General features: G+C 45.1%; 2 protein-coding genes across 2 annotated transcripts in view; one reads left to right on the forward strand and one right to left on the reverse strand.

Moving 5' to 3' along the window:
- The first annotated feature begins 247 nt into the window (after positions 1 to 247).
- LOC140426205 (transmembrane protein 205) lies at positions 248 to 6,691 on the forward strand. Its single transcript, XM_072510692.1, has 4 exons — positions 248 to 413; positions 2,927 to 3,072; positions 4,465 to 4,628; positions 5,586 to 6,691. The coding sequence occupies exons 2-4, from the start codon at positions 2,952 to 2,954 to the stop codon at positions 5,886 to 5,888; spliced, it is 588 nt and encodes a 195-aa protein (XP_072366793.1). The 5' UTR covers positions 248 to 413; positions 2,927 to 2,951; the 3' UTR covers positions 5,889 to 6,691.
- An 8,273-nt stretch (positions 6,692 to 14,964) lies between these two features.
- Positions 14,965 to 25,016, reverse strand: part of ttc4 (tetratricopeptide repeat domain 4) — a 28,104-nt gene continuing 18,052 nt past the window's right edge. The window contains exons 7-10 of the mRNA XM_072510691.1: positions 20,108 to 20,346; positions 19,476 to 19,557; positions 16,194 to 16,276; positions 14,965 to 15,089 (exon numbers count right to left, since the gene is read on the reverse strand). Of these exons, the coding sequence (XP_072366792.1) occupies positions 14,990 to 15,089; positions 16,194 to 16,276; positions 19,476 to 19,557; positions 20,108 to 20,346 (504 nt within the window). The 3' untranslated portion in view covers positions 14,965 to 14,989. The remainder of the gene's footprint in view (positions 15,090 to 16,193; positions 16,277 to 19,475; positions 19,558 to 20,107; positions 20,347 to 25,016) is intronic.

The following is a 25,016-nucleotide window of genomic DNA, read 5'->3' on the forward strand; positions in this document are numbered from 1 at the left end:
ACCCCCCACCCGACCTTGGATGTCACCCGCCTACTAAACATGCTCCCCCACCCCCAAGATTCCTGTTTTAAAGTTCGCTCGCGCTGCTTTTTGAAATAAAACTGCCAGCTCACCCCAGCCCCCTAGCCTTGAAAGACTACACAACCCGTGACGCCAGGCGTTTCGTCAGAGCGCACGCGCGGTCGGTCGAGGGGGGCGGGGTCACGCGAGGGGGCGGGGTCACGCGAGGGGGCGGGGTCACGATCCAGCTGATTGACATTGTGTCCAGACGGCCGCCGGAACCAATCAGGAGAGCGGCAAGGGGGGTGGGAGACGAAGGCTGACATCCAAGTTGGGATGAGAGTGCAGCGCTGGAGCAAAACAGGCTGAATCCTCTGGGAGAGCCCAGCTCAGGGGCAAACAAAGCTCACCAGGTAAGCGCTCTTGCATTTCACCCCAATCATTTCACCCAGTGGCAGATTGAGCAGCAAATGTAACTGTAAGGCTATTTTCATTCCTAATGAAAAGAGTTTTGGGGGAAAATGCAAAGAGCCGTACGGATTCAAAAGTTTAACTTCTTGTCACGATCTAGGTCTTTTTGGCATAAAGCCTGGAGTAAGATCTGAATGTTTTTATGCATTAAGGAGTGAAAATGTGTTCTTCACCAAAGGAATCGATGTCGATTTGTTCAACTCTGCACAGCTTTAATGACTGCAACAGCCTCAGAAAATGGATTACCCTCACACAGTTCCCGTTGGCCAATCGTCCTTTTACCTCCCACCCCCACCCCACACACACACATCTATAAACATCCCCCCTCACCCCCATCACAAGGTCATTCTTCAGATCCATTTTGTGTCGATTGCACTCCAGAGTGTAAAATTGTTGCCCCCAAACCTTAGTTGAGAAACTCTGGTCTATCTTTCATGAAAGTTGAAAATGCTGGAAATACGTACGGTCGTAAATACATACGGAGCTGCAGAAAAAAATAAGCGGTTATAACACTTGGTCAGATTTCAAAACTGGAAGATAAACAACCTGGAACAAAGGGGGTGGCTGGTAGAGAAATGGTAAAACGCAAGCAGCGGGGGTGCTAATTGCTGCCACAAAGAAGCAATCCATGCACCAGCGAGCAGTGTGATTCTTTTTTCTTAGTTAACAAAAACTGCAGGAAACGCTTAGCACCATCAGGCAGTATCTGTGGAAAGAGAAGTAGAGATTACGTGTCAGGTCGATGGCCTCTGATCAGAACTTTGTGATACGTGAGTGAAACGTATGGCCTCCTTCTCTCCACAGCACGGCAGCACAGTGGTTAGCACAGTTAATTCACAGCTCCAGGGTCCCAGGTTTGATTCCCGGCTTGAGTCACTGTCCGTGCGGAGTCTGCATGTGCTCCCCGTGTCTGCCTGGGTTTCCTCCGGGTGCTCCAGTTTCCGTCCTGCACCCAAAGATGTGCAGGTTAGGTGGATTGGCCATGCCAAATTGCCCTTAGTGTCCAAAATGATGAGGTGGAGTTGGGGGGATGGGGTGGAGGCGGGGCTTAAGTGGCATGTTTCCAAGGGCTGGTGCAGACTCAATGGGCCGAATGGCCTCCTTCTGCAGTGTAAATTCTATGATTCTACGAGTTAACATTTGTTCAGAGCTAAATGATCTGTCATACAGAACTGAAGCAAGGTAGGAACGTACAGAATTATATAGATGGAAAGGAGGTGAGAGAGGAGCAGCTTTTATATAATTAAATATATGAGGGCTTCAGTAATCCTGGAGATGAAGTACAGAGAGATACTGGTGTTATGGAGGTGGAATTAGATGATCTTGCTGATGGATAATACAATGACTTGAAGCTTAGATCAGGGTGTAAAAGGACCTCAAAGTTCTGAATTGGGGGCTAAGATGTTGCATCCTGGCAGGATCAATCAATTTTGATAAATTAAATAATGTTGCCAAGTGTTTGCACGTAGATGAGGATGAAATGGGTTCCAGAATGGAAATGACTATATGAACCAGAAGGAAAAGCTATTGCAGAAGATCTGATGACTATATTGGGACAGGCAGGACCATGTTTACATTGTATTACGTGGAATATATAGCAGAGACAGGCCATTTAACCTAATGAGAGCATACTGGCATCCACTCAAACCTCCTATCCTTCCTCATAAGTTCATAAGATATAGGTGCAGAACTAGGCCATTTGGCCCATCAGGTCTGTTCCACCATTCTATCGTGGCTGATATGTTCCTCATCTACTACTTACAATGTTACAGACCAAGAGCTGGATTGCGAAATCAGCCAGAGCATCTCCCCCCTAGAACACATGACCTAGGAGCGGGAGTAGGCAATTTAGCCTCCCAGGCCTAACACCCTCAAGGTGATCATGGCTGACCCCATCCTGGCCTCAACTCCACTGTCCTGCCCGTTTTCCATAACCCTTCAACCCATTACCAATTAAAAATCTGTCCAACTCCTCCTTAAATTTACTCACTGACCCTGCATCCACCGCACTCTGGGGTAGTGAGTGCTCATCTGACTCTTAGACCTACACCATCTCCCTCGGAGGCTTACCTAGCTTCTTCTTAGTTGCATCTAAAATATTTGCCTCAACAACTCCCTGTGATAGTGGGTTCCACATTTTCACCATTCTGGGTGAAGATATTTCTTCTCAATTCCCTGTTTGATTTCTCGGTGACAATCTCATGTTGATAACTTCTGGTTCTACCTTTCTCCACCAGTGAAAACACTTCCTCTTTGTCTACTCTTATAAACTCCTTTCATACTTTTAAAAGCCTCGATTAGTTTCTTCAGAATTTATTCTGGAGGACACATATATTTTGCAAATATGTATTTTGCCTTTTGTTAATCACAATTTGTGTCAAGAGATAACCATTTTGGTTTAACTTTCTTTGGGCACTTCGCTTCCATTCCATGTCTTCTCTGTGACTTGGTGCAGGGTTTCTTCCTCCCTTGGTTGTGTGATGCCATCTGTCCCAGCTGCCATGGCTACTGAAGGAGAACCTACAACGTTTGCCAAACTTCTCCACCTGATGTTCCTGTCTACATTCTGGGGAATGCAGATATGGGTCACATTTATATCAGGCAAGTTCTTTTCTTTTACTCTAATAGCTTTCCACCTTGAACTATTGCTCTTAATAGTTAAATTCCAGACTAAAGAACCATCTATGAACAGGTCCAAACATGTCACAATGAATGTGCCTCTGCAGCACACAGATGTACCAGAACATTGAAGGTTGTCCAACACGGTGGAACTCTCATTATTTGGTTCTGCTGTCTCCTCCTTTTCTGCATTTCCAAATCCCCTTGTTCATATTTAGTGACAATGTCTTAAGCTCTAGAACCCCCATCTCCCAGCCGCTCTACCTCTCCCTTCTCCAGTTTCATGACTGTGCAGCCCTTTTATGATCTACCCCCTTACCAGATTTCCCTGCCCTCAGCAGTGTACTGCAGGCTAAACCTGTACTACTTTTCCTGTGTCTGTAACAAAATTGAAATGGGAAGGTAATACCAAATCAAAATGTCCCAGAACTCTGCATTGCAATTGCAGGCAAGACTGAACATTGGACCAGTTAGCCCAATATTTACCATTATTCTAAAATGGAGGTGTTTCAGGCGAGCTTGGTCACAAGTCTGTTACAATGGGGAATGAAGGGCTTCAGAAAAACTTGAGTCCACTCTCCATTGCATTATGAAGCTTTGTGGAATGATTGCTTTGTAGCGATTATCTGTTGCACAAATTGTCCTTTTTCCTTTCCAAATGTTTTGTCTCTTACTGAATTTCCATTTGCTGACTCGTGCAGGCTTACTATGTGAAAACTACTGTGCTTTATTAAGACTTCAGTCCGATGATTGAGCCTGGAGACATTTACATTCATAAATAAGTACCCTCACACCCAGTTTAATATTAGCATCAGAGAACCTATAGTGGATGCCTGGCTTGGATCACGGTCTAGGTGGAGTCTGCACGTTCTCCCCATGTCTGCGTGGATTTCCTCCGGGTGCTCCAGTTTCCTCCCGCAAGTCCCGAAAGGCGTGCTGTTAGGTAATTTGGACATTCTGAATTCTCCCTGTGTACCCGAACAGGCGCCGGAATGTGGCGACTAGGAGCTTTTCACAGTAACTTCATTGCAGTGTGAATGTAAGCCTACTTGTGACAACAAAGATTATTATAAATATATATTTTTCAATTAAGTTATTGCTGCAGCAACGCTGCCTGAGTGGCCATCCATAATTGCTGTTTTCAGCAGTGCAAAATATACTTGGAGTGGCGTAAAGGATTTCATGCAGAGCTGCATATGTATATTGTGTAAATAGTGAACAAGAAAACCAAAGTTACTAGCCGAAGCCTGATTTTACATGATATTTTTTCCTTATTTGAAGTTTAATTTTTGCAGTTGAAGCTATGGTCGATTTGCATTGCTTTCACCAACAGTTTATTCAGAAGTCCTTAATTTCACTTTGTTTGTTCCACAGGTCTGATCATGGGCAGTAACCTCACAAGACACACATTTGGCTTTATTCAGAGCAGACTCTTTCCATATTACTTTCACCTTGGATCTGCCTGTGCTTTCTTTAACTTAACCATCTTTGCAATGTATCACCCTAGTGAACTGTTAAACGAAGAAGAGACATTTCAGGTATTATACACAGAGCTTGTGGTCACACAAGGGAGGGTTTGGAATGGATTAGAGCATGTCGGGATTAATGGTCATCATTGTGGATGGAATGTAGCCCTTTTATTCAAAGCCTATTGATCCTTTTTTCCAGGTCTGTCTGGATTATGCACAAACCCCCGTCAATGTATTCATAGGCTCTGCTGCTTTAAACAGCAATGCAGCTCATAACTTTATTCTTTTTTTTGTTGCTACCTTTGTGGGGTCCCTCATGCAGAATTTGGCTGAGGTGAACTCAATAATGGGCTTTTGTTTTAACCTACTATGCTGCAAGTGTCGCATGTTGGTGCTGTCTGGTAACTTGCCATAATACAAAGAAATTCAAGAGTCATTGTGAACTGCTAAAGCCTCCTGAGGTGTTAAGTAATGATCAGAATTCTGGGAACATCCTCTGAATTGTTTTGCTAGGTATGGCAGATAATCAAAGCACTATCTTGTGCTATACTACTGCAGCTCCTTGGGAGGACCAGGAGAGGATGTGTTAAAGTGGGACTCTACACTATATATTTATCTGGTTGCTTAAGGGGTTGGACATTAAGCAGAATGCAGCAACCTGAATTGAAGAATATAGTGTTAGGTTGAAGTCTGGTCCCTTATGTCAATGATTGTAACGTGCACTCAAATACACAAGTAGTCAACAATATTCTCCCCCTATTTTAAATAGGTATTAAAATATCAAAATGAGGGTATAAGTTGTTAAATGTGCCATTTTTATTGGAGTGCTTGCTTTGTTACTGGGGCTCAAAGTGTAACGTGTTTTCTTAGCCTTATCCTAACTCATGATGATCAATGGAAATTTTTCTTAAATTTGATAATTGAATCGGCAGTTTAGAAGAAACATTGCCTTACATTTGACTGATGTGTACGATCTGATCAACGATGATGATTCAAAATGGTTACATCCAATTTATTTTCTTTCAGATTATCATTCTCTTTATCTGTGTGACTGTTGCGGGGCTCAATGCCCAATGTTTTGGCAAGATAACTTCTGAAATCATGGCCGATATGCATCTGATTGAACAGAGCTGTGGGCTGGGGAAGGATATTGGATTGTCAATCAATAGAGAGGCCTATAACAAGCTGAAGGAGAGTAATCCCAAATACAAGACGTTTTCACACCAACTAACCCTGTATCACAACATCTCCTCTTTGTGTAACCTGTGTTGCATCATCTGTAATGGGATAAGTTTGTACTTCATGGCAGCCAAGTTATCCACATTATAAAGGTGCTTTGGGTTAAAGATTCAATGTCCAATGGTGGAGTCTATTTACAAGTCATGAGAACTTGAAATGTAAACCCCTTTGTTGTGTTGATTGTGATGGTGGACTACAATCCAACATGATCTGTCCAATAATTATATACTTAAGTGCTCGTGTCACCATTTAGGGGAAAAAAATCAAACAGAAAGAAAATCAATGAGAAGCAGAAAGTTTTAAAATGCAAGATGACATACTGCTGGAATCTGGGCAGTAGATTTCTGCCGCTGGCTCCCAGGCAATGTGTAATGAAGAATATATGGAAGTGGGTTATCAGGCTTTTTCACACCCACACTCCAAATTGATGGGATTGCCCAGGTTTGGGAGTGCAACTAAGGAGAATTGCGCATATAATCTTGTGAAAGAACTATTTGTACTGGTGATCAATGAGAATCTGTTGTTGGCTGTACTCAGATAATTAGCCCGAATTGATATAGGTGCAATTAAAAGTTTATATATATATGTATTATACCTTTCCGAGGAACACATTGGACTAGAAGAGACTATGGTGGTCCATATGGCTAGCCCAAAGTTCAAAAATGTTATCCACTACTCTTATCTCTCATCTCTTTATCAACCATTTACCTAGTTCTTACCAATTTGTTAATAGGATATACCTCTCAAGGCTGTCTGGCCCATATATTCACCAACCTTTAAGCTAATCAACGTCTATTGATTTTCTCATTCTATATAATTGTATAAGATGTAGAATCATAAACACTAATAAATGTTTTTCTAATGTCAATAAACCCAGTATTGCCAGAATGTTATATAGGCTTTGGAAATATCCATTATTGCACTTCTCTATAATGTTTTTGCTCCTTGCATATAATTTTGTTTAGACCCAGAAAGTTCCATTAATATGGGATACTATTTTAATAGTTACGTATAAACTGTCTTGTGGGGCTAAACTTGGCTTGATGCGTAACCACAAATGAAGTTATTGACACTGGCAGAAGAAATTCTCTGCACTGGAACACTGTAATGGGATAAGTTTATACTTCTTCATGGCAGCCAAGTTATCCACATTATAAAGGTGCTTTGGGTAAGATATTTAAAGATTCAATATCCAATGGTGGAGTCTATTTACAAGTCATGAGAACTTGAAATGTTACTTAGATATATCTCATTCATCCTGCCGAAGAACGACAGCATCAGAAAATGACAGCTGAGTTTGCAGACTGTGCTGAGATGAATCCTTTTTTAAAAAAATATGTTTTTATTAAGAATTTTTCAACAATATTTTCCACCTTACAAACAACCCCCCCCCGTAACAAAGCAAAGAAAGAGAACTCGTGTGGCAAGACATGAACATGGCAAGTCAATAAGATACAGAACTTTGCACATTGGATTCTTCCCGTACATGTCAGTTTCCGGATCATTCATGTGTTTTGCTCAAATGCCCCCCCGAGAAACCCCCCTTTCTCCTCCCCCCCGGGTTGCTGTCCGACCTTCATCTAACGCTCCGCGAGATGGTCTAGGAACGGTTGCCACCGCCTGTAGAACCCCTGCGCAGACCCTCTCAAGGCAAACGTTATCCTTTCCAACTTGATAAACCCAGCCATATCATTTATCCAGGCCTCCACGCTGGGGGGCTTCGCCTCCTTCCACATTAGCAAGATCCTTCGCCGGGCTACTAGGGACGCAAAGGCCAGAATACCGGCTTCTTTCGCCTCCTGCACTCCCGGCTCGTCCACTACTCCAAATAGTGCTAGCCCCCAGCTTGGCTTGACCCGGACTTTCACCACCTTAGATACTGTTCCCGCCACTCCCCTCCAGAACCCCTCCAGTGCCGGGCACGACCAAAACATATGGACATGGTTTGCTGGACTTCCTGAGCACCTCCCACATCTGTCCTCCACCCCAAAGAACCTACTCAGCCTCGCCCCCGTCATATGCGCTCTATGAACCACCTTGAATTGTATCAGGCTAAGCCTGGCACACGAGGAAGAGGAATTAACCCTACTTAGGGCATCAGCCCATAGCCCCTCCTCAATCTCCTCCCCCAACTCCTCCTCCCATTTACCCTTCAGCTCCTCTACCAAAGCCTCCCCCTCTTTCACCTCCTGGTATATCGCCGACACCTTGCCCTCTCCGACCCATACGCCCAAAATCACCCTATCTTGAATCCCGTGTGCCGGGAGTAGCAGAAATTCCCTCACCTGCCGCCGCACAAATGCCCTGACTTGCATGTACCTGAAAGCGTTTCCCGGGGGTAGCCCAAACTTCTCCTCCAGCGGCCCTAAGCTCGCAAATGTCCCTTCAATGAACAGGTCCCCCATTCTTCTAATCCCTGCCCGATGCCAGCTCTGAAAGTCCCCGTCCATCCTTCCTGGGACAAACTGATGGTTGTCTCTGATCAGGGACCACACCGAGGCTCCCGTCGCACCCCTGTGCCGTCTCCACTGCCCCCATATCTTTAGCGTTGCCGCCACCACCGGGCTCGTGGTGTACCTTGTCGGCAAGAGCGGCAGCGGGGCCGTTACCAGCGCCCCCAGGCTCGTTCCTTTGCAGGATGCCATCTCCAACCTCTTCCACGCCGCCCCCCTGTCCCTCCATCACCCACTTACGGATCATTGCCACGTTGGCTGCCCAATAGTAACCACCCAAATTCAGCAACGCCAACCCTCCTCTATCTCTGCTACGCTCCAAGAACCCCCTCCTTACCCACGGTGTCTTGCTCGCCCACACAAATCCCATAATGCTCCTGCTTACCCTTTTAAAAAAGGCCTTAGTAATCACAATTGGGAGGCATTGGAATACAAAAAGAAATCTCGGGAGGACCACCATTTTAACCGACTGTACCCTACCCACCAGCGAGAGTGGCAACATGTCCCACCTTTTAAAATCCTCCTCCATCTGTTCCACCAACCGCGTCAAATTAAGTTTGTGCAGTGCCCCCCAGCTCCTAGCTACCTGAATCCCCAAGTATCAAAAGCTCCTTTCCACCCTCCTCAACGGTAGGTCGTCTATCCCTCTTCCCTGGTCCTCCGGATGGATCACAAAGAGCTCACTCTTTCCCACATTGAGCTTATAGCCCGAAAAGTCTCCAAACTCCCGTAGGATCTGCATTACCTCAACCATCCCCTCCACTGGATCCGTCACATACAGCAACAGGTCGTCTGCGTACAGCGACACTCGATGTTCCTCTCCCCCTCGAACCACCCCCTTCCATTACCCCGACTCCCTTAACGCCATGGCCAAAGGTTCAATTGCTAATGCAAACAGCAGAGGGGACAGGGGGCACCCCTGCCTCGTCCCTCGATACAGCCGGAAATACTCCGACCTCCGCCGGTTCGTGACCACACTCGCCACCAGGGCTTTATACAGGAGCTTAACCCAACTAATAAACCCTTCCCCGAACCCAAACCTCCTCAACACGTCCCAGAGATACTCCCACTCTACTCGATCAAAGGCCTTCTCCGCGTCCATGGCTGTCACTATCTCCGCTTCTCCCTCCACCGATGGCATCATTAGCACATTTAGGAGCCTTCGCACATTAGTATTTAACTGCCTACCCTTTACAAATCCCGTCTGGTCCTCGTGAATCACCCCCGGGACACAGTTCTCAATCCTCGTGGCCAATATTTTTGCCAGCAACTTAGCATCTACATTAAGGAGCGAGATCGGTCTATACGACCCACATTGCAGTGGGTCCTTATCCCGCTTTAAGATCAAAGAGATCGTCGCCTCTGACATTGTCGGGGGCAGGATCCCCCCCCTCCCTTGCTTCATTGAAGGTCCTTACCAGCAACAGGGCTAACAGGTCTACATACTTCCTATAAAACTCCACTGGGAACCCATCCGGCCCCGGGGCATTCCCTGCCTGCATGCTCCCCAGTCCTTTAACCAGCTCCTCCACCCCAATTGGCGTCCCCAAACCAGCCACCTCCTGCTCCTCCACCCTTGGGAACCTCAATTGGTCCAAGAATCGCCGCATCCCCTCTTTTCCCCCTGGGGGCTGGGACCTATACAGTTCCTCGTAAAAGGGCTAAAAAGCCTCATTCACTTTCCCCGCACTCCGCAACGTAGTTCCCCTACCATCTTTGACTCCGCCTATTTCCCTCGCTGCCATCCTCTTACGGAGCTGGTGTGCCAGCGTCCGGCTCGCCTTCTCCCCATATTCATATATCGCCCCCTGTGCCTTCCTCCATTGTGCCTCTGCCTTCCCTGTGGTCAGACTTTGTCTCTCCAGTAGTCCCCCATCAGGAGCCTCTGCGTAGCTCCCGTCCACCCTTAAAATCTCCCACTCACCTCTCCCTTCACCCTATGAGCCCTGATGGAGATTAACTCTCCCCTGACCACCGCCTTCAGCGCCTCCCATACTACTCCCACCTGCACCTCCCCGTTGTCGTTGGCCTCCAGATACCTTTCAATGCACCCCCGCACCCTTCCTCGTCTGCCAGCAGTCCCACATCCAACCTCCACAACGGGCATTGGTCCCTCTCCTCCCCCATCTCTAACTCCACCCAATGCGGGGCATGGTCTGAAATGGCTATGGCCGAATACTCCATTCCCTCCACTTTCGGGATCAATGCCCTGCCCAGAACAAAAAAATCTATCCGGGAGTAGGCCTTATGTACGTGGGAGAAAAAGGAAAATTCTCTGGCCAAAGGCCTGGCAAATCTCCACGGATCCACTCCCCCCATCTGGTCCATAAACCCCCTAAGCACCTTGGCCGCCGCCGGCCTCTTCCCAGTCCTAGATCTGGAGCGATCTAATGCTGGGCCCAGCACCGTGTTAAAATCCCCCCCCATTATCAAACTTCCTACCTCCAGGTCTGGAATACGCCCCAATATCCGTTTCATGAATCCAGCATCGTCCCAGTTCGGGGCATATACATTCACCAGTACTACCGCCGTCCCCTGCAACCTACCATTCACCATCACGTATCGGCCTCCCTGGTCCGCTACTATGTTCTTGGCCTCAAACGACACCTGCTTTCCCACCAGTATTGCCACCCCTCTATTCTTCGCATCCAGCCCCGAATGGAACACCTGTCCCACCCATCCCTTCCTTAACCTGACCTGATCTGCCACCTTCAGATGTGTCTCTTGAAACACGACGTCTGCCTTCAGTCCTTTTAGGTGCGCGAACACTCGGGCCCTCTCACATTCCACGTCCCCCCCCCGCCGCCTGCCGACTAGCCATCTCCTATCTTAGGCCAGTCCCGTGCTCGCGCCTCCCGCACCCTCCAGTCCCCCAGGCGGGGAACACCCTCCCCGACCACCTCTTCCATTTTCAGTTCCCCTCGGACAGTGCAGCAGCAACCCTAGAATCCCCCCCTCTCCCTCCCCCCGCTAGATCCTCATCTAGCTCTTTTGCTCCCCCCATATTACTTCCGTGAGTCAGCTGACTTCTGCTGACCCCGCCTTCCCGTTGATCTCCCCGTGTGGGAGTCTCTCCTCACCTTCCTCCATACCCCCCTCCTTTTTTTTGCGCGGGAAAAAACCCACGCTTTCCTGAACCAGCCCCGCCCTTGTGGCGCAGCTCCTGTTGCAGCCATTATCCCAGTTCCCTCATCCCCGAGTCTCACCTCCCTCCAGCACCGACGCCCACATTCCACATCATCATCTCGTCTACAGGAAAAAAAAGGAAATTTTAGTAATTTTAACCAGAACTCTACCCACATCCCCATCCACCATCCCACCCGTATTTACAACCCCATATACAACCAACATCTCCCCCCACAACCACATCCCCTCAGTTCGAGTCCAGTTTTTCCATCTGAATAAAGGTCCAAGCCTCTCCTGGCGTTTGAAAATAATGGTGTTGGTCCTGATAAGTGACCCACAGTCGCGCAGGCCGAACCTGACTTTTTTTTCTGCAGCACCGCCTTGGCCCGGTTGAAGCCAGCTCTCCTACCTGCCACCTCCGCGCTCCAATCCTGGTATACTCGGATCACCGCGTTCTCCCATCTACTGCTCCGCACCTTCTTGGCCCATCTCAGCACTTTCTTTGTCCACGAAGCGATGGAACCTTGCCACTATCGCCCTTGGCGGCTCATCAGCCTTGGGTCTCCTCGCCAGGAACCAGTGAGCCCCTTCCAGCTCCAGGGGGGTCGGAGGGGCCTCCGCTCCCATCAGCTCATGGAGCATCGTGCTCACATACGCCCCGGCATCAGCTCCCTCCACTCCATCGGGAAGACCCAGAATCCGGAGGTTCTTCCTCCTCGACCTGTTCTCCAGAACCTCAATTCTCTCGGCCCACCTCCTGTGCACCACCTTGTGCGCCTCCACTTTTACCGCCAGGCCCAGGATCTCGTCCTCGTTCATCCATTTTGTCTTTCACCTTACGAAGCTCCACCGCCTGGGTCTTCTGGGTCTCCTTCAGCCCCTCGATTGCCACCAGCATTGGCGCCAGCACCTCCTTTTTCAGCTCCTCCACACAGCGCTTAAAGAACTCCTGCTGGTCAGGTCCCTATGCTGCTCGCTCTCCGCCATCTTGCTTTTCCCCCCTCGATGTTGCCGCTGCTTCAGAGCCTCTTTTTCCGCTGCTCCACCGCTGATCTCGGTAATATATCGTAAGGGGGGACCTTATTGCACCTTCCCACACGGGACCAATTCAAAAAAAATACCGTTGGGGCTCCTCTGGAGAGCCCGAAAGTCCGTTGTCGCGGGAGCTACCGAAACGTGCGGCTTAGCTCCGTATCGCCGCAACCGGAAGTCCTGAGATGAATCCTAATGAAACATGGCATACTTTCAAACCCCAGAGTGAACTTAGACTTTACATACTTACAAATGTGATTGGTTGTGTGTGCGCACAGAGGAATAGCAGATGAAGTGACTCCAGCGCTTTTTTTTTTTTTAAGTTCGCTGTAATAGTTCCCCCAAAAAAGTCAACAGAAAGAACATAACAAGAAAACAAAATAATCTAAATTCAGGCTCTGTAAAGAATAAATCATGTGTAGGTCCACTGTGCAGAAATAATACTTGTTATCCTATACCAATAGATACACAGCTCTTCAGGTAAATAGGCGAAAATTCCTTGCAACTATTATCTACAACTCTGAGGATGCTGTATTCTTTCAGAGCTGGTACTTTGTGCATCACTGATTTCCTTCACCCAACCATTGACATGTGTGACTTCAGCTACCGAGAGCTCAAGCTCTTCACTATACCTTTTTGATCATGCTTTTGTCACATATAGCTCATGGCTGAGTCACATTTTGCCTGGTGACATTCCTCTGAAATACCTTTAGAATATTTTACTGCACTAAAGATGCTGTTTAAATGCAGGTATGTTGGGAGTGTCAAAATAACATTGCAAGTGAGTGTTACCATGAATGCTGTAAATTGAGCTCAATACAAGAGAGTCTCCAAATCAATTATGTTCTTTAGGGGTTTGGCAAAGGTTGGTATGACCGGTACAGGCTTGGAGGCCTGTTCCTGTGCTGTATTGTTCTTTGACACCAAACAGCTTTATCACAATTCATTAATGCTTAAACTCTAGGGAGTTAGTACTTCCTGCACATGCTCAGTTCAGTCTCAGTGTGTTTAAGTATGTCAGCTGGCAGCATGAAAGCAAGTTGGCTTGATACATACTAACAAAGTTCAAGTCCCCAGTTTCAGGCCTGTGCAGTCTTTAACCGATTGCAAGTTGTTGTATCTAGTCCATCATTTACTTAGCAACGGTTCCCTCTCTAAAATATGCTTCTGACGATTCAGCTAATACTGAAGATATATAATCAGAAAATTTCAGTAAACGAGATTCACTCCTTCCAACATGGGGAACTGATGGTATATTTAGTTGAAGGTCATTTCTGGCAAAAATCAATGTAAAAAATTCTTGGACTAGAAATTTTTAAACAAAAATTCATTACCCAATTTAGGACTCAATGACGATCCTGGGATTAAGAGTCCCATAAGATACCAATTGAGCTACCTGCACTGAGTTACACAAACCTAAACATGCTTGATCTGGCCAAATGTCTACCTAGGTCAATTAATGGGACACACAGCAAGGATTTAAAACCGGTGATGCGCAAACTAGATGTGTAGTTTAAGCCTGTTGTAGGATCACTCTGAATATTTTAATGATCCAAACTCCAGCTGCTGAAGTGTCAGGAGTTGTGCATGTGCTAGTAGCCGCAATGGGGGCTGAGTGAACATGCACATCAATTCCTGATGCATTTCCTGTTGGCAACAGGGGATACAGTCTATTGCAATTCAGCTGCCGCCACTGCATTTTCTAATTAACCAGTTTATTTTAAATACAATCTTGAACATCGGTCAGAAATTTATAGTTTATGGAACCAGGCCTTCAGGTCATCACCCTGAAATGTAAACTGATTCTCTTCCTACATAAGCTGCCTGACCTACCTGCTGAGTTTCCAGAATTTTCTATTCCATTGCGGAATTCCAGCCTCTGCAGGATTTTGTTTTTAATTAAACAACTGCTCGTCACTTCAACATCAGGGAGGTAACTGTCTCCCTCTTTAAGCGATAGTCAAAGTGAAGCCAGCACAAAGAGAAATCTACAATTTGAGTTAATATTTCTTTACAGTAATTAACCAATTACAGCCATTTAAACAGCCAATTTAGTTATTTAGATGTGGGGTAAGACTGGTGAGATTATACGCTATTATACAGTAGTCCAATACTACCTAAAGATTCCAAGGCACTATTTGAAAAAGTACAGGCAGTTTTTGCCAGCTGTCCTCGTCAGCATTACTTCCTCAATCAACATTATTAAAATCAGATTAACTGGTCATTTATTATTATTTGTGGAATTTCACCATGGATAAAATGGCTGCTGCATTTCAAATAAAATTCTGATGTGAAATACTTCCAAGATATTTCTGAGATGTGATCAGGCTCCTTTTTTTCCCCATTTGTGTGTGGAGTGCTCAAATGGCAATGATAAATATGTTTTTTTGTGTGTTTTTTACTTGGTATTCCATATGTTCCTATTTATTGCTGTTGTTCATATACCAATATGAAGTTAGACAACTCAATTTGCAGATCAAAAAGTGATATGAAGAGTCACATGTGACTAAAACATTAATTCTGTCACTCTCCCCACTGATGCTGCCAGACCAGAGTAGGTTCAGCACTTTAGTCTTTATTTCAATTTGCTTGAAGTTTCTTTCCCGATAAAAAGTCTTTAAAGAACGATGAACCTCTAACCAGAATGAGGATTCTTGGATTGCCAGCCTTCACAACAGATCTAGACACACAAAAAAATTCAATGAAGTATTAATTACTATCAAACAACAGCCACTTTAATATAATAGAAGGAACATCAGTCCAAATATACAAAATCTGTACTCAGTTAGAAACATAAAATACAGCAGATAGCCAGCTCAATGTTGCAGCAGGCTGAAGCAAAATTATTTGCTGTCACTATACGTTGACATGCAAGTCTAACCGTCACTCTGCTACGTTTTCAATCTCAACCGAGTTGATCCATAGGCCAGGCAACACCCCATAAGCAGTTGGGGAAGGAAGAAATTAAAGAAGTACAGTTGAGACTGTCCAGTTTCATTTCACTCAAGAGCCTTAGTTTTTAAATCAACAAATTTAAAAGATGAATAGGCTAACTGGCTACACTACCCAAACACCTTCTATGATTTTGTAATATTTAATATTCTATACAAGTTATCAAAAGCTAACTTTGGCGTAATGGGTCATGTTCTGAGCCAGAAACTCCAGGTTCAAGTCCAACCCCAGCTCTTAATGGCCAAGGAATGCATATTCATAATATGAACAAACAGGTCGAGTATCAAACTGCAAATCCTTCCAAGACATGCCACTGGCAGGTGGTAAGAGTGGGAGCGATTCCTGGTCAGTCATGTGATGAAAAGAAAATTTGGTGCCCCTACCATTATTATCCATAGCTTTGAATAAAACATGTAGGTTAAAGTGTATGTTGCAACATCAACTCAAACTCTCTTGAGTGAACTGTAACACCAACAAAAGTTATCAAATCATTTTTAGAATATTCAACATAATCACTTCTCAGTCTTTTGGCTAAGATCAAGCCCGAGATCAGGTGTAAAGCCTGTTCTTGTCAGCTTGGCGCTTATATGTTTCCTTTGTAGAGTATGAATTGGATTCAATTTGAATTTGAATTGTTTTTGGAGCAAGCAAGGAGATGGTGACAAGGGCTTGCCCTGTCCACTCTACGCATTGGCTTTGCAACTCGTAATGGAATTTAAAAAAAAATTAAATGGCTTTAATATAACGGCCATTCTACACTCAGCTAAGTCACAGAATCAGCAGGAACTGAAAGCGGCAGACACATGGCGAGAAGGATGTTCACTCTATTCACCTGTCATGACTCAGCACCTGCCGCAGAGTGCACATGGGGTCCACTTGGTACAGATCCTCCCTTTGCTCATCTTCGAAGTATAGCTGTGGACATTGGTCAACAAAAAAGCAGCTTTTCAATTGTTTTAATATTCTCCAGAAACTTTGCAGTTACTTTGCCATTTCATGAATTATTACAGCAGAGAACAGTGAAGTATTAGATGTTTACAGATTCCACAACAGAAACATAAATATTCCTTTCCCCATTTTATTATGGTTAACAGACCACCCACACATGAACACTGGTCTCTCCCTCACAAACCTTCAACTCAATAGGTTGGTCCTGTAGAAAGTACGTCTGGGGAATTGGTAATGGAAAGTAGGGCTATGGTGGATGAAATAAACATGTGCTTTGGATCTGTCTTCATGAAAGGACACAAGTATAACATCCCAGAAATAGCTGCAAATTTTTAAAAATTAATTTACGGGATGTGGGCGACACTGTTATGCCAACATTTATTGCCCATCCCTAATTGCCCTTCAGAAGGTGGTGGTGAGTTGCCTTCTCGAACCGCTTCAGTCCCCAAGGTGCAGGTATACCCACATTGCTGCTAGGGAGGGAATTCCAAGATTTTGGCCACTTGTGGAAGGGGTAGCAATCAAGCGGGCTCCCTTGTCCTGTATGGTGCAGAGATTCTAGAATGTTGTTGGAGCTGGCCTCATCCAGGCAAGTGGCGAGCATTCCATTACACTCCTGACATGTGCCTTGTAGGTGGTGGACCGGCTTTGGGGGAAGGGAGGGGCGGGGGGTCAGGAGGTAGGATTCCCAACCTTTGACCTGCTCTGGTAGCAGGAAATGAAAGGGAGGGAGGAACTTGGGAAAATCACAATCACCAGGGAAGTGGTATTGACCAAATTGTTGGTTGTGCAGGCTGACAAATTTCCTGATCCCGATGGTCTTCATCCCAAGGTCTTGAAAGAATTGTCTAATGAGATAGTTGATGCATTGGTTTTAATTTTCCAAAATTCCCTGGATTTGGGGACAATGACCTTAGATTGGAAGATTGCAAATGTAATTCCTTTATTCAAAAAGTGAGGAAGACAGAAAGCAGGAAACTACAGGCCAGTTAGCCTAATATCTGCCATAGGGAAAATGTTAGAAGCCATTATTAAAGCTGCTGAGCAGAGCACTTGGAAAAATTCAAGGCAATCAGGAAGTCATAATGGTTTTGTGAAAGAGAAATCACATTTAACCAATTTATTGGGAGTTCTTTGAAGGAGTAACATGTGCTGTGGATAAAGGGAAACCGGTCGATGTATTGTACTTAGATTTCCAGAAGGCATTTGATAAGGTGCCACATCAAAGGTTATTGCGGAAAATAAAAGCTCATAGTGCAAAGGGTAACATTTGTCATGGACTGAAGATTAGCTCGCTAACAAGAAATAGAGAGTTGGCATAAATGATTCTGGACACCCGCACTGTCGGAAACATCTTTCCTACAGCTACACTGTCTAATCCTGTTAGAATTTCATAAGTTTTATGAGAGTCCCCCCTCATTCTTCTGAACTGCAACAAATATAATCCTATCCGACTCAATCGCTCCTCATACGTCAGTTCTGCCATCCCGGGAAACTGTCTGGTAAACCTTCTTTGCACTCCCTCTACAGCAAGATCTGGTAGCCATTTGGCTGGATAGCTGGATTGTGATGCAGGTCAACGGCGTGGGTTCAATTCCCGAACCCGGCAGAGGTTATTCATGAAGGCCTTCTCAACTTTGTCCCTCGCCTGAGGTGTGGTGATCCTCAGACTAAATCACCACCAGTCAGCCCTCCCGTCAGAGAAAATCAGCCTGTGATCATCTGGACTATGGCGATAGCAAGAACATCCTCCCTCAGATAAAGAGAATATTCCATGTGTGGCCACACAAAGGCTTTTTATTGCAGCAAGACACCCCTGCTACTGTACTTGAATCCTCTCACAATGAAGGCCAACATACCATTTCCCTTCTTTACCACCTGCTGCACCTGCATGCTTACCTTCAGCGATTGATGTACAAGGACACCCAGGTATCATCACACATTCCCCTCTGTTTATTTAGAGCCATTCAGATAATAATCTTCCCTCTTGTTTATGTTACCAAAGTGGATAACCTCACATTCATCCACATTATACTGCATCTGCTGTTCATTTGCCAACTCACTCAGTTTGTCCAAATCACACTGAAGCGTCTTTTTAAAAAACAAATTTTGAGTACCCAATTATTTTTTCCCAATTAAGGGGCAATTTAGCATGGCCAATCCACCTACTTTGCACATCTTTTTTTGGGTTGTGGGGGTGAGACTCGCGCAGGCACGAGGAGAATGTGCAAACCCCACACGGACAGTGACCTGGGGCCAGGATCAAACCAGGATTCTCGCGCGTGAGGCAGCAGTGCTAACCACCGTCCCCCCCCCCCCCGTCCCCCCCTTGAAACATCTTTGTATCCTCCTCAGAGCTCACCCTCCCACCCAGCTTGGTGTTATCTGCAAATTTGGAGATACTACATTTAGTTCCCTCATCTAAATCATTAATATACATTGTGAATAGCTGGGATCCTAGCACCAATTCCTGCTAGTCACTGCCTGCCATTTGGAAGAAGACCCGTTTATTTCTACTCGGTTTCCTGTCTTCCAACCAGGTTTCTAACCATTTCAATACACTACCATAATCCCATGTGCTTTAATTTTATACGCCAATCTCTTATGTGGGACTTTGTCGAAAACCTTCTGAAAGTTCAAATATACCACATCCACTGGCTCCCCCTCATCAACTCTATTTGTTATATCCTTGAAGAATTGCAGTAGATTTGTCAAGCATGATTCCCTTTCTGAAATCCATGCTGCCACTGTTTTCCAAGTGCTCCGCTATTAAAGCTTTTTTAATGGACTCCAGAATGTTCCCCACTACTGACATCAGGCTGACTGGTCTATAATTCCCTTATTTTCCCCCTCCCTTTTTAAATAGTGGGGTTACATTAGCGAACCTCCAATCTGTCGGAACTGTTCCAGAGTCTGCAGAATCTTGGAAGAAGACCATCAATGCTTCCACTATTTCTAGGGCCGCTCCCTTAAGTACCCTGGGATGTAGATTATCAGGCCCTGGGGATTTATCAACCTTCAATCCCATCAATTTCCTCAACACCATTTCTCTACTGATACTGATTTCCTTCAGTTCCCCCCTCGCATTAAAACCTGTGTTCCCCAATATTTCTGGTATGTTATTTGTGTATTAAGACAACATTCTTAAATTGAAGTCATACTGTACCTCCAAATTATTTAGCTTATATTTTTTTTCTGTATCCCAAGGGGGAAAGTTCTCAAACATCACAGATAAATGATCAATAAACCTGAAAAGAAAAAACAGCCAATGTTAATTCTCTAGGCCAAATTCTTTCCCTTCCCTGATGCACTAACAAAAGTCCTAATTCAGTTTAAGGAGACTCGGTAGCATCAGTCAGAACATTTGTCTTTTCACCTTGTGACCTGGGTTCACTTCCTTTGGAAAAGTGTCTGCTACCCAACTGTCTCATACCAATTTCATCACATAAAGATTTGAACAAAGAAAGATTGCAAACTGCCAATATATTCAGTATCTCCAAAAAGCAGGGACTGAGACACTAGTGTTTACACAAAGTATTCAGTTAACGAAGGTGGAAAGTAATTTGGATGTGGTTGTTGCTCATTTATTCAAAGTTTCTATTGAGCGCGTAGTACTTCAACATAACAATTAAAATATCAGTTCATATCAAAAGAACATTTGACTATTAGCTGAAACAAACTGTACTCGCCTTGCTGAGATCACTGCAGAGGCTATTTTGAGACACAGTATATCCTACCTCAGAAGGACATTGAAATGACTTGCCTTAAACTGAAAGATATCTTTATTTTAATATTTACCGGGTGTCTTCGTGAAAGGCTGAGATGAAATCCATTTGTTCATACTCAGGGTACAGAAACAGTACAGGCCAATTTAGGTTGCCATTTTCATCCAAGTGGACTACAATTCCATTCTCAGAGTTTATGCCATCGAACAACAGTGTTTTTAATACTCGGTCCTCCTCCTTATCATCACCTTCATCATCATCAGAATTTTGACTGGGCAACTCCTGAGGCTGAAATAACTTGATCTTCCTCTCCTACAAGAGACAATAAATGAAACTAAGGCAAAGCCTGAGAGTATGGAAAATGCAGGCTTGCATCACTTAGCAGAACAATCCAATCTCTTATCCCTAAAGGTAAGACATTCACTGATCCTCAGGATTGGGCACCGTCTGAAAATCACATGAGGAGAAGTGCAGAATAAATGTTTTTAGAGATTCTGACAAATGATTTCAACATTGTTCCATCATTGCTTTCCCCCTACCGGAATTTGAAAAAGTGTTTTTTCTGCAAGACAGTCACTATACACTAGGGATGTAGGAGCAGGAGTAGGCCATTCAACTTCTCAAGCCTGCTCAACACTGAAGTCCCATTCTGTCTCTGTGCCTTTACTCCCTGCTGCAGCTCTCACTGATTCTCGCACGAGTGTCAACCCAAGATATCACATTTCTAAAAGCATATCCTTGTCAGGTCTAGAACATAGAACATTACAGCGCAGTACAGGCACTTCGGCCCTCGATGTTGCGCCAACCTGTGAAACCACTCTAAAGCCCATCTACACTATTCCCTTATGTCCATATGTCTATCCAATGACCATTTGAATGCCCTTAGTGTTGGCGAGTCCACTACTGTTGCAGGCAGGGCATTCCACGCCCTTACTACTCTCCGAGTAAAGAACCTACCTCTGACATCTGTCCCATATCTATCTCCCCTCAATTTAAAGCTATGTCCCCTCGTGCTAGACATCACCATCAGAGGAAAAAGGCTCTCACTGTCCACCCTATCCAATCCTCTGATCATCTTGTATGCCTCAATTAAGTCATCTCTTAACCTTCTTCTCTCTAACGAAAACAGCCTCAAGTCCCTCAGCATTTCCTCATAAGATCTTCCCTCCATACTAGGCAACATTCTGGTAAATCTCCTCTGCACCCTTTCGAATGCTTCCACATCCTTCCAAAATGCGGCGACCAGAATTGCACGCAATACTCCAAATGCGGCCGCACCAGAGTTTTGTACAGCTGCAACATGACCTCATGGCTCCGAAACGTAATCCCTCTACCAATAAAAGCTAACACACCATACACGCCTTCTTAACAACCCTCTCAACCTGGGTGGCAACTTTCAGGGACCTATGTACATGGACACCGAGATCTCTCTGCTCATCCACACTACCAAGCATCTTACCATTAGCCCAGTACTCTGACTTCCTGTTATTCCTTCCAAAATGAATCACCTCGCACTTTTCTGCATTAAATTCCATTTGCCACCTCTCAGCCCAGCGCTGCAGCTTATCTATGTCCCTCTGTAACTTGTAACATCCTTCCGCACTGTCCACAACTCCACCGACTTTAGTGTCATCTGCAAATTTACTCACCCATCCTTCTACGCCCTCCTCCAGGTCATTTATAAAAATGACAAACAGCAGTGGCCCCAAAACAGATCCTTGTGGTACACCACTAGTAACTGGACTCCAGTCTGAACATTTCCCATCAACCACCACCCTTTGTCTTCTTTCAGCTAGCCAATTTCTGATCCAAACTGCTAAATCACCGTGAATCCCATGCCTCCATATTTTCTGCAGTAGCCTACCATGGGGAACCTTATCAAACGCTTTACTGAAATCCATATACACCATATCAACTGCTTTACCCTCACCCACCTGTTTGGTCATCTTCTCAAAGAACTCAATAAGGTTCGTGAGGCACGACCTACCCTTCACAAAACCGTGTTGACTATCTCTAATCAAATTATTCCTTTCCAGATTATTATACATCCTATCTCTTATAAACCTTTCCAAGATTGGTCTATAGTTACCGGGGTTATCTCTACTCCCCTTCTTGAACAAGGGGACAACATTTGCTATCCTCCAGTCTTCTGGCACTATGCCTGTACACAAAGATGACTTAAAGATCAAAGCCAAAGGCTCAGCAATCTCCTCCCTAGCTTCCCAGAGAATCCTAGGATAAATCCCATCCGGCCCAGGGGACTTATCTATTTTCACACTTTCCAGAATTGCTAACACCTCCTCATGAACCTCAAGCCCTTCTAGTCTAATAGCCTGAATCTCAGTATTCTCCTCGACAACATTGTCTTTTTCCTGTGTGAATACTGACAAAAAATATTCATTTAGCACCTCTCCTATCTCCTCGGACTCCAAGCACAACTTCCCACTACTGGCCCTACTCTTACCCAAGTCATTCGTTTATTCCTGACATATTTATAGAAAGCTTTAGGGTTATCCTTGATCCTACGTACCAAAGACTTCTCATGTCCCCTCCTGGTTCTTCTTAGCTCTCTCTTTAGGTCCTTGCTAGCTAACTTGTAACTCTCGAGCACCCTAACTGAACCTTCATGTCTCATCTTTACATAAGCCTCCTTCTTCCTCTTGACAAGTGTTTCGACTGCTTTAGTAAACCATGGTTCCCTTGCTCGACCACGTCCTCCCTGCCTGACAGGTACATACTTATCAAGGACACGCAGTAGCTGTTCCTTGAACAAGCTCCACATTTCCATTGCGCCATCCCCTGCAGTTTTCCTCTCCATCCGATGCATCCTAAGTCTTGCCTCATCGCATCATAATTGCCTTTCCCCCAGATATAACTCTTGCCCTGCGGTATATACCTATCCCTTTCCATCACTAAAGTAAACGTAATCGAATTGTGGTCACTATCACCAAAGTGCTCACCTACCTCCAAATCTAACACCTGTCCTGGTTCATTACCCAGTACCAAATCCAATATGGCCTCGCCTCTCGTTGGCCTATCTACATACTGTGTCAGGAAACCCTCCTGCACACATTGGACAAAAACAGACCCATCTAAAGTACTCGAACTATAGCGTTTCCAGTCAATATTTGGAAAGTTAAAGTCCCCCATAGCAACTACCCTGTTGCTTTCGCTCCTATCCAGAATCATCTTTGCAATCCTTTCCTCTACATCTCTGGAACTTTTCGGAGACCTATAGAAAACCCCTAACATGGTGACCTCTCCTTTCCTGTTTCTAACCTCAGCCCATACTGCCTCAGTAGACGAGTCCTCATCAAACGTCCTTTCTGCCACTGTAATACTGTCCTTGACTAACAATGCCACCCCTCCCCCTCTTTTACCACCTTCCCTGAGCTTACTGAAATATAAACCCAGGCACCTGCAACAACCATTCCTGTCCCTGCTCTATCCATGTCTCCGAAATGGCCACAACATCGAAGTCCCAGGTACCAACCCATGCCGCATGTTCACCCACCTTATTCCGGATGCTCCTGGCATTGAAGAAGACACACTTTAAACCACCTTCCTGCCTGCCGGTACACTCCTGCAACTTTGAAACCTTGCTCATGACCTCACTACTCTCAACCTCCTGTATACGGGAGCTACAATTCAGGTTCCCAAGCCCCTGCTCAACTAGTTTAAACCCTCCCGAAGAGCATTAGCAAAATTTCCCCCCCCAGGATATTGGTACCCCTCTGGTCCAGGTGTAGACCATCCCGTTTGTAGAGGTCCCACCGACCCCAGAATGAGCCCCAATTATCCAGAAATCTGAAACCCTCCCTCCTGCACCATCCCTGTAGCCAAATGTTCAACTCCTCTCTCTCCCTATTCCTCGTCTCGCTATCACGTGGCACGGTTAACAACCCAGAGATAATAACTCGGTTTGTCCTAGATCTAAGTTTCCACCCTAGCTCCTTGAATTCCTGCCTTACATCCCTATCCCTTTTCCTACCTATGTCGTTGGTACCTACGTGGACCATGACTTGGGGCTGCTCCCCCTCCCCCTTAAGGATCCCAAAAACATGATCCGAGACATCACGCACCCTGGCACCTGGGAGGCAACACACCAACCGCAAGTCTCTCTCGTTCCCACAGAATCTCCTATCTATCCCCCTAACTATGGAGTCTCCAATGACTAATACTCTACTCCTCTCCCCCCCTTCCCTTCTGAGCAACGGGGACAGACTCTGTGCCAGAGACCTGTACCCCATGGCTTACCCCTGTTAAGTCCCCCCCCCCCACAACAGTATCCAAAGCGGTATACTTGTTACTAAGTCTGGTCATGAGAAACTCACGTCTACCATATATACTTGTGTAAAAACTTAATTTTTGAGACCAAGTTTTTATATCAATGGTCAAGAGGTCAACATTTACATGAGTAATGTTTTTGAGGGATTGGCATGCATGCTTGATTTGTGTCCAAATAAGACTGTCGCAATGGAATAAAGCAAAAACCAACAGCACGGAAAATTCATATTGATTCTCTAGCATTTAGTTATTTTATAATATGACCAACTACACTATTCATCCAACACAACATAAATATATATTATAATAAATTAACTACAACACCTCACGATGAAATCATTTGAAATCACTCTGAATCACTGAACAATTAGTCCAAATAGCCTGGTTGCATTGCATCCTCATATGGATCTTCCTCATCTTTAACATCATTATCAGTAACTTCAGCATCATCATTCCACAAGTAATCGTTCTCTGTATCATTGAGCGTATTTGTCCATGACCTATGGGCACAATGTTGCTAGTGAGGATTCTCACATTGATCCACCCCTCTACATCTTTTGGATACTGTGCTCGAGAAGCTCATTTCTACACACACCCATGGGCTGAGTAACACTCAAGACTGTCAGGAATAACTGTCACGTTGGTATTAGTTGATCTTACATCACAGACTACATTGGATTGGATTGGATTGGATT

The sequence above is a fragment of the Scyliorhinus torazame genome, chromosome 7, assembly GCF_047496885.1.
Source record: "Scyliorhinus torazame isolate Kashiwa2021f chromosome 7, sScyTor2.1, whole genome shotgun sequence".
Classification (NCBI taxonomy): Eukaryota; Metazoa; Chordata; class Chondrichthyes; order Carcharhiniformes; family Scyliorhinidae; genus Scyliorhinus; species Scyliorhinus torazame.

Coding starts and splice junctions, on each gene's coding strand:
- LOC140426205 (XM_072510692.1), top strand. CDS start 2,952: ATGCCATCTGTCCCAGCTGCCATGGCTACTGAAGGAGAACCTACAACG. Junction 3,073..4,464: donor ATGGGTCACATTTATATCAG/GCAAGTTCTTTT, acceptor TTTGTTCCACAG/GTCTGATCATGGGCAGTAAC. Junction 4,629..5,585: donor ACGAAGAAGAGACATTTCAG/GTATTATACACA, acceptor ATTTTCTTTCAG/ATTATCATTCTCTTTATCTG.